This window comes from Phodopus roborovskii, unplaced genomic scaffold (genome assembly GCF_943737965.1).
Source record: "Phodopus roborovskii unplaced genomic scaffold, PHOROB, whole genome shotgun sequence".
NCBI lineage: Eukaryota > Metazoa > Chordata > Mammalia > Rodentia > Cricetidae > Phodopus > Phodopus roborovskii.
In genome coordinates, this window is record NW_026125538.1 from 1,377,574 (window position 1) to 1,387,500 (window position 9,927).

The following is a 9,927-nucleotide window of genomic DNA, read 5'->3' on the forward strand; positions in this document are numbered from 1 at the left end:
GACAGGGTTTCACGGTAGCTTTGAAGCCTGTCCTGGAACTCACTCTATAGACCAGGCTGGCCTTGAACTCACAGAGATCCATCTGCCTCTGCCTCCAGAGTGCTGGGATGAAAGGAGTGTGCCTCCACCTCCCAGACCAAATCCATTTCTCATTTCTATGACTCTCTTATAACTCACTTTTAAAATATTTAACTTTACTACTTTTAAGTCTATGTGTGTGCGTCATTGTGTGTACGTGAGTGCAGGAGCTCCTGGAGGCCAGCAGAGAGCACTGGATTCCCTAGAGCAAGAGTCACAGGGGATTGCAAGCAGTCTGCTGTGGGTGTGGGGACTGAGTTCTGCTCCTCTGAAAGAGCAGTCAGTACATGCCCTTAACCCCAGGTTACATTCCAGCCCCTCACTATTTAAAACAGGATGGCCTGGAACTTGCTAAATAGCCCAAGCGGGTCTCAAATTCATAACTGATTCTCCTGCCTCAGCCTCCAGAAAGCTGAAATGATAGGCATGTACTGTAACACACGACCACTGACAGATTACTAAGAACTTAGTCTATATGTTCCTTGAGACTATGTTCTTCGGGCACACACTTGGGAGATTTTGGATGGAGGGGGAATTTGTAAATAACTTTTTTTCCCCTGGAACCTCTAAATCCTTTTCTATTGGCCCTTCTTAATAAGCTGATGTTAGGAAAATAGAAAGGTCATGAGAAAGAACAGTACAGCAATCCTGTACTTGTGAAACACGTTTTTCACATGAACAGAATTCATGACTACCTGTGCTTGAATTCAAATTGTTAGACATTCATTAAAAATGTGCACACACACACACACCACACCCCCCCACACACACACGGTAAAAATATCTAGTGTAGGGAATCATGGGGTTGGCCTGGCCTACCTGCCTTGAGAGGCATGTGTCACGGGATTTTCAGGTTGGAGTCCACAGCTCCTGGACACAATGTGCCTTCCAGTTCCTGAGAGACTGATGAAGCCCCAAGGCAGTAAAGTGTCCAGGCCACTTTGTGTTTCTCTGTATGTTCCCTTAGCAGTCAAGGAAGCATGGAAGCTTGACGCACAGTTGGTCTTGGACATTAATCTTGTGTACCCTGTGTGACTTGCAAACTTCAGTACAACAGTATTGATCTTGGACACTGCCATTATATTCTGTTTCTGATAAACGTATAAAATGTCTGATTGCTCTCAATAAAATTGCCACAGTTTGAGCTATGCTGTGACCCCTCCAATCTGGCCTGATTTCATTCCTTGCCACCATATCAGGTGACTTTGGCCCAGTAAGCAAGCACAGATGCTTACAATCTAGACTGTTATAATTCATTTGAACTCATTCATAATTCTATTGAACTAAGATATTATGAGGTGGATTCCTATAGATAGGTGCTGTCCCTTATATCTTAAAGGGAATTCATCTGTCCTCAAAAGTTGTTCCTAAGTAGGACAGAGAAACTAGAGGGGGGAGGGAGGGAAAAGTAATGAGAACAAAGGGAACGATACTAAAGCCTGGCTGGGATGGGGCAAGGAAACAGCAGCAAGGACCACTTGCTCTACATCAGTGATGCTACCCACGTGTAACTCACTTCTCACTGCACTACTGCCCACGCTCTGCTCAGCCTGAGCGCTCTGCTCAAAGACGATGGGATTCCAACAGAGAAATAGGAAATCGTGTTCATCTGGAAAAGGGCTGGAAGAAGCCGTGTGGAAGAAGCCACGAGACAGGCTCTGACTTCCAAGCTGTGGCATGTGCTTCACTTGCCATGGTCACCCAGCTCCCCATCAACCGACCTAGTCAGTTATAATTTAATGTCTTGAGAAGACAGTAACAGCAGCCCACAGCAACGCACCCCCTCTTCTGATATGACCTTGAGTTAAGTCCAAATGCTGCACCAATAGCTGAAGTCTCTCAGCTGAGAAGGCCAGCACAGAACAGACTCCCCAGAGCTTGGGAATCATTCCCTCCACTCTGGCCCACTCACTCGTCTGAGTCCTGCTTCTCATAGAACTGGAACTACATTGCTTGGAATTACTGGCCCCATAAATGGCCCCAATCCCAAGCTTTCCTTCAAGCAAAGCTGCTTCCTGCTGCACCTAAGAAATAGAATTGTAGACAATAGACTTGGAAACAACCTAGCTTTAAAAAACTAGCAAATAGAAATAGCAAATAGAAAACTAATGATAGAAAGCTAATGATGAAAATTTGATAAAACTTCCAGAATTGGGTGGCTCTATTTGTCTTCCTTTCTACTTGAACATGAGGTGTCCAAATATTGAATTTAACAGCAAGAACCAAAAGGGGAAGGAAGGAGTTGGCAGACAGGTCCAAAGCCTTCTCTGTGTCCTCTAGAATTTGGAAAAGAAAAACATTAGCTCATAGAGGCTCAGTCCTTCCTTGGGACATTGATATCTGCATCTCTCTGTGTGGAAAATGGTTTCTGACAGTCGGCTGCCTTTCATTCTCTCTCTCTCTCTCTCTCTCTCTCTCTCTCTCTCTCTCTCTCTCTCTCTCTCTCTCCACTCTCTCTTTCTCCAAGCTGGAGGACCTGATGAACAAGAACAGATGATATATAAATCGTATACTCTATCTTTAGAGAAGTCTTTAAGACTCCATAATCACCCCACATATACACATGTGGCTCCTGCCATTCATTTCTCTGGGTTACCCACCCTATCACTGCAGACAGCACATACTTGGGATGAAAGTTGTAGAGAAATAAGCTGGAACTGATTGGAAGATTCTTCCCTGCTGGCTGGCTCTCAGCATGACGGATAGTGCTGTGCAGAGTGCTGTGGGTTAACACAGATGTGAGCTCTAACACCAGCCTACCATGCACGATGTGCCTATTGGGACAATAGCGGTGTGACTGCTATGGGGGCACACACTGCTTCCTAAGTGGATTTTTGGCTTGCCCAATACTGTAAACCATAACTTAAAAGGTCTTAGATCCAGGAGGGGAACTGAGTCTGGCTGCTTAGCTGAACTGACATAGCATCAAACTACCCTCTAAGTACCTATGTTTGTACTGACAGACAAAGGCTACTGTATTTGTACCTACAGAAGCTACTCTCATCCTTAAACAAGGGCCTTGTTCACTCCTCAAAGTGAACAAAGGTAATTGCAAATACTCAAGGCTGAATGAGATGCTGGTAATGAAGAATACTCATCCCTAGGCGAGACATTTATGTCACCCCTTAGGATTCACACAATATTATGGAAAAGGGGGACAGAAAGAGTATAAGCACTGTAGGATAGGAAGAAGGGTTGCAAAATGCCATCCTCTATGCACAACTTGGCTATGGCTGTCATGGCCTCACAGTAGCATGGCATTCTGCTACCCGGTGCACCAAAGTCAGGCCCTCCACAGTCAGCTATGGAGGGTAAAGTCCTCATAGGTCACACCACACACTGCTGACCTTGGGAGCCCATAGTTTCATGCTGAGATTGTTATTCCAAACTCAGGGTGACACAGATGGCCCTGATTAAACTTTGTGGTACACAAGAAAGTAGGCTCTGGGTTGAAAAACAAAAGAATGCATGAAGTCATGGTGGAAATGTAGGGGTATGAGAGGAGTTGGAGGAGAGAGATTTGGGTGGATCTGATCAAAACACAATGTACATATGTATGAGATTCTCAAACAAGGAATTTTAAAAATATATAATAAAGGAGAAAGTCCCTAAGAGGTGACCCCAATTGCTTTTTAAACAAACAAAAAAAAAAAAAAAAAAAAAAAAGGTTGAGGGCTGGAGAGATGGCTCAGAGATTAATAGCATTTTTCTCCTCTTGGAGAGACCAAGGTTCAGTTCCCAGAACTTACAAAGAGTCTTACAACCAACTGTAACTCCAACATCAGGGAGTTAGATGCCCCTTTTCATCTCTATGGGCACTGCATGAATGTGACACATACACACACACACAAAATAAAATAAATAACTACATTTAAGAGGAAGTGGAGACACAGTCCTGTCCCCAGGCAAAAATCTATTAATTGATACCTGCTGGAAGAGGAAAAATCAGTTTTCTTTACTGACATTGGGTATAATAACAACCATACCTCATGGAAGACCTCATGTTTAGGAGTAGTTGTCTGGCCAAAATTGGACTCCATGGCTTTGTTCTACTTTGTTTTATTTTGTTTTGTTTTAAAGAAAGAGCATGAAACTGATATTTTTATTCATTCTTAATTAAAACAGAATTATGTCACTTTTTTCCATCTTCCCATTCCTCCAGCCCCTCCCATGTCCCCTCCCTCCAATCCCTCCATTGTTCCCTCATTCTCAAATTGATAGGCTCTTTTCCCTTTGTTATCACTGATATATACATATCTTACGTGTGTGTGTGTGTGTGTGTGTGTGTGTGTGTGTGTGTGTGTGTGAGATCTATACAGTTTCAAAGCTGATTTTGTATTAGATAACCAATTAGGGGGCTGGGTAGGAACATTGGAAGGAACTAGAAAGAGTTGGAGGAGGGGAATGAATATGATCAAAATGTATTGTATGAGCCAGCCATTGTGACATAGGCCTTTAATCCTAACCCTTGGGAGGCAGAAGTGGGCAGATCTCAGTGAGTTTGAGGCCAGCCTGTTCTACATAGTGGATCCTGGGCCATTCAGGGCTACAAAATAAGACCCTGTCTTAAACAAACAAACATACATAATATGAAATTCTTAAAGAGTAAATAGAAACATGATTCAAAAAAATTCATGCCATATAATCTTTCTTGCACAAAGTTAATATTTTAAACAGCATGGTCTGATTCTGATTCTGTGCTGATAAACTAACATTATCTGCCTTGTGCAGTCCTTCCTAGTGTACTGGATCTTTGAGATAAAGATATTTTACACAAAAAGGATTTTGATTTTTCAGAATATTGACTTACTCTTGTTTATGTAGATCAATAGTTTGGGCTTTGGTTGTTTGGTGTTTGGTTGGTGGCCCCTTGAGTGTTACACTAAGTAACTTTCATTCATGAGAGTCTTAATACCAGTCCTACCTCGGATTCCTGTCAATTTTCATCAAATGACTCAAAGACAAGAAACAGAAACTTAAAACACTTGTGGAGTTTGTCGTTTAATTCAGCAAAGATGTTTTTATTGACATAGAATCAGGGGTTGCCCCTCAGCCACAGTGGAAGGCTAGATACCCCTCCCCCCATTCCACTCACAGCATCACACCGCACTGTACCCAGAGTTCAAAGCCTCTGCGCCCTGGCCAGTTATTGAACATATCCCTGAAAATTAACGGGTCCTAAGTCATCGCAAGTGACAAGGACGAACCCCTCTATAGGGGAGACTTGGTACCTGCAAGCAGGATATCTGGTGCCATCAATGAGCTGACAGACTGTCAGTCTGAATCTTGTCTCACTCTGGAAGCAGAAAATGTCGGTATAGTTCTCACAAGTCGCCTTCTTGGAGGAAGTGCAGATGCTGTTGATTTTCTGAGGCCTCTCGTGGATGAAGACGTGCAGCTTTTTGCATGTGTGGCCGGGTCCCCTGATGACCCTCTGCTGTATCATATAGTTGCAGTACCTCAGAGGGATGGTGTTCTGAGGATAGTCCACGTGCAAATGCTCCAAGGATGTCAGCACAACATCCTCACTCAGTTCGTTCTCCCAGAAGAGGAGCAGCAAGAAGACCACCACCATCAGTACCATCAGGGGCGAGAGTCCCTTCACATCTCTGGCTTTCACTCCTAGAAAGTGAAGGAAACAGAAAGGAGCAGAGGGTCATCAGAGGCCTCCGTCCGAGACACATTATCCCACACTGGCCATGCACACCCCACTGCACGGGCCGTCCCTCAGAAAGCCCTTGTTCCTATTCTGAACAGCTTCCTTTCCACCCAGGTCCACGAAAGGTCAAGACGGTCGACTGCAATCTGCTCTTTCTGACTCCTTCTCTTGCATGGGCTCTCCTCCAGTCAGTGCTAGCACGCCTCACCTGCCCCTCTTGCTCTGGCTTTCATAGGTAACATGCCCTTTTAATCATGGATGTGAGGAAAGCCTTTGTGCCTCACAGTCCCCAGAGGAGAGCTGGTAAGGAGACTCTGACCGTGGAGGAGGGCAGAGGAGGAAAGAGCAGAAAGGGAGGGGCCCGTGGAACAGTGTGTGTGGGTGCCTTTGGGGAGGACACTGGGGAGGCAGGTCCCAGAGAGGTTCTCATTAAACAGAACCTGCTGTATTTACTCCTGCTGTGTGCCAGTCACGGTATTGTGCATCATTTAAGTTTTTAACCAGTCCTAACTACAAAGAGCTGCTACTTTTACTCCATTAGTGCAGATGTATGTTCCAGGCAGGCCATGGTAGAGACATAAAGTCATAAGCATGACAAGAATTTCACCCCATCAGTGCCAAGCACCTGCTTCAGCGTGTTTTATTCTCATGTGGTCTCTTGGGCTGGGTAGGATCAAGTCTCTTCACTCAGCATTCATCTAACTGAAGTCCTGGGCATTTGAAGGGAGTGGCAGGTGTTGCCAGACTCTGCTGAATCTTTGAGACACCAGGTGTTAAACCAAACAAAACACAAATCACCCATCAGCTTCCACGCAGAGATTAGTGGATAAGAGCTTAATAACAAGTGTGGTTACAGCCATGTGTTGGTGGTGCACACCTTTGATCCCAGCACTCAGGAGGCAGAGGCAGGCGGATCTCTGTGAGTTCGAGGCCAGCCTGGTCTACAGAGCAAGTTCCAGGACAGCTAGGGCTGTTACACAGAGAACCCCTGTCTTAGGGATGTGTGTGTGTGTGTGTGTGTGTGTGTGTGTGTGTGTGTGGTTCCAGACACTGGGGCAATAGGAAACACTGTGTCACCCATCTCAGGAAGCCTGGTGGACTGATGCAGGGATGGAAAACATCACTTGGTTTAGTCTTGCTCTGACATCAAGCCTTTAGCTCAAGTATGTGAATGAACATGTGTGTGTAAATGTACAATACATGTATATGTGTATATTATGGGTGTGAGAATGGTGTGTGTGTGATTGTGTGTGTGTATGACTATAAGTATGTGGAGCTGAGCGTGTATATGAGTGAAAACACATGTATGTGAGAGTGTATATGAATGTGTGTATTGTATGTATATGTGAGTGTGTTCTTGTATGTATGACTGTACCTATTATGTGAGATTGTGTGATTGTATATGTGTATGTTAGTGTGTATATACAAATGTTTAAGTGTGTGTAAGAGAGGGAAAAGGAGAGAGAGAGAGTTTGTTGGGCTTGGGGCTAAAGATCAAGAGTACAGTATATGTTGACCACCTGCTTTGCCACTGAGCTATACTCCAGTCTGTGATGTTTTGGGGAAGACAAGTGTGGTCATTCGAATGAAGATGGCCCCTATAGCCCCATATAATTGAATTCTTGGTCCCCAGTGAGTGGAACTGTTTGGGAAGGATTGGGAGGTGTGCCACTAGGAGTGGGCTTTGGGATGTCAAAATCCCACACCATTCCCAGCTCTCTTTCTTTCTCTGCCCCATGTCTATCATCTCCTCCTACATGTGAGCACTCAGCTCCTGCTCCAGCTCCATGCCTGCCTGCCTGCCTGCCTGCCTGCCTGCCTGCCTGCCTGCCTGCCTGCCATGCTCCCGGCCATGATGGTCAGGAACTAAATCTCCTGGAACTCTAAGTCCCCAATACACTCTTTCTTCTGTAAGTTGCCTTGATCATAGTGTCTTAGCACAGAAACAGAAAAATAAATGAAAGCTGTCCACCAGAATAGGGAACGCTTGCTGTACTGGCCTGACTCAGACACATCTAGACCACTGCCTCAGTATAGAGCTTGCATGCCAGGAATAAGATAGCTCATCCACAGCTCCTCCTCTGGATGCTTGGAGGGTCTCCCTAAATAGCCCCTGCTGGAGGAAGTGAATTTCCTGCTAATGAGAATGACTCTCCACGTGGCATTGCAGGGGGGTTGCTTATCTAGCCTCCTCTCCACAAACTGCACATCTGGAGAAGAGAGCGGGTGCTCATCTCCAGCAGCATCCACCACTTCTAAGACCACAACGTGTTTATAGAGTGTACAAATGAGCAAAATGTGTTATATTTTGTCCCTTTCAAGGAACCAACTACCTGTGCTAGCATGGGAAACACATGCCACTTCCAAGGGTTTCCATTTCTATATCTGAAACAGGGGTGGTAGGGGAAAAAAATAGGATGCCAGTAGGCTCTACTCTGCTTTTACACATCAAGGCACTGAGCGTAACTTAAATGCAGACACTGGCTGAGCTCATATGACTGGCCATACACTGAGGGGGGCTGGCAGAATCTGTGTCTCCCAGTCTTTCCTGGAAACAAGAAATGAGGATGCCTGGAGTTAGGGACAGCTGCCAGACCGCAAAGCGAGGTCTGACTTAGGAGCTGGCAATGAAGGCAAAGGGTCACCTCCTTACAAGCCCCAACTGATTTCCTTGCCAGCTCCTGGGCTCTAGTTAAATCCCCTCCCACTGCCTAATATTTTCACTTGTTCAGCTAAGGCTAACAGAGAGGGGCCCACAAACATCCAAGAGCAGTCTGCCGGCCCTCAGGTTGAAGAGGCACTCAGCCTGGGTTTTGCAGTTAGAACCTTGGGCTATGCACACAAGTCTCCTCTGTGGGATGGGCAGGCCTTTGTTCCTCAGGTGGCTGTAATGACCTTACTGGCTAATCGCCCAAGAACATCTAGACAGGACAAACTGCCTGAAGCCTACCCTTCAAAGGTAGGACAGTCCCTTCAATGTTCAACTTCAGCAAGTGCTTTGATCACATCATACCTAGCTTCTCATCTGCCCTGGTGGCCTGGGCATTCACCCAAGCCTTCTGTGTGTTCTAGGTTGGAAGCACCAGTAAAGCCACCTACCCTCCCATACATACCCCCAGGGCATCCTTCCCTTTCTTGGACTCCCAGGGTCTGCTTTCTATTCTGGACCAGGAAATAAGATACAATTACCTGGAAAAGATCAACTAGAATAATCATCATGGATCTAGAAAATACAGATGTTTTAAACAAAACAAACAAAAATCTTGCCTTGGTCATCAGCTCCATTAGGGCCATTTGGGAATCATTAAAATGGTCCTGTCCCACTAACTGATGCCAAGACCATGAGCTCAGTAAATATTAACTATATGAGGAACATGTGGACAAGTGAGCTAAAGAGCTTGTAAGTTTTTGATATTTTGTTTTGTTTTTTTTGACACAGGTTCTCACTCTACAACCCTGACTGGCCTGTAGCTTGATATTGTAAGGTATGAAGACATTTTGACCAGGCTGGCCTTGAACTCACAAAGATCTACCTGCCTCTGCAACTGTCTTAAATGCTGGGATTAAAGACACACACCACCATGCCAGGATTTAAGGTTTATTGAGGGGGGGGAAGAGGGAGAGGGAGAGAGAGAGAGAGAGAGAGAGAGAGAGAGAGACAGAGACAGAGACAGAGACAGAGACAGAGACAGACAGACAGACAGACTATGTACAGACAGACAGACAGACTATGTGCACCTCAGTGCAGGTGCCCAAAGAGATGTCAGATCCCCTGAAGATGGAGTTACAGGCAGTTGTGAGCCACCTGTGATGGGTGCTGAGAACCAAACTCAGATCCTCTGCAAGAGCAGCAAGCTCTCTTACCCTACTGAACCCTCTTTCCAGCCCATTTTATAATTTTGAAATCGTATGCATTTATTTTGTTTGTGAGAAGGTAGTGTCTGTGCCACAGTGGCTGTGTAGAGCTAAGGGGACAACTTGTAATAGTTCTTTTCTTCCACTGTGTGGGTCCTCAGCAGCTTCACCAGACAAACCATCCTGAAGTCTTTGATATAATCTTTTTAGAGGATTATTTTGATGAAATACTATAGCATTGTATGCTCATAACACAAGAAAGATAAAAGGAAGGAGGAAAACATGTTGATTTCCCACTCTGCAAGGCCTTAAGTTTATTATTGTGCCTCTGAACC

General features: G+C 45.2%; 1 protein-coding gene across 1 annotated transcript; it reads right to left on the bottom strand.

Annotated features, from left to right (window-relative positions):
* Window positions 1–5,221: 5,221 nt before the first annotated feature.
* Window positions 5,222–5,696, bottom strand: Rnase12 (ribonuclease A family member 12 (inactive)). The gene has a single exon (XM_051176873.1). It carries the CDS (start codon window positions 5,660–5,662, stop codon window positions 5,225–5,227), a length of 438 nt encoding a protein of 145 aa, XP_051032830.1. The 5' UTR covers window positions 5,663–5,696; the 3' UTR covers window positions 5,222–5,224.
* Window positions 5,697–9,927: the final 4,231 nt, after the last annotated feature.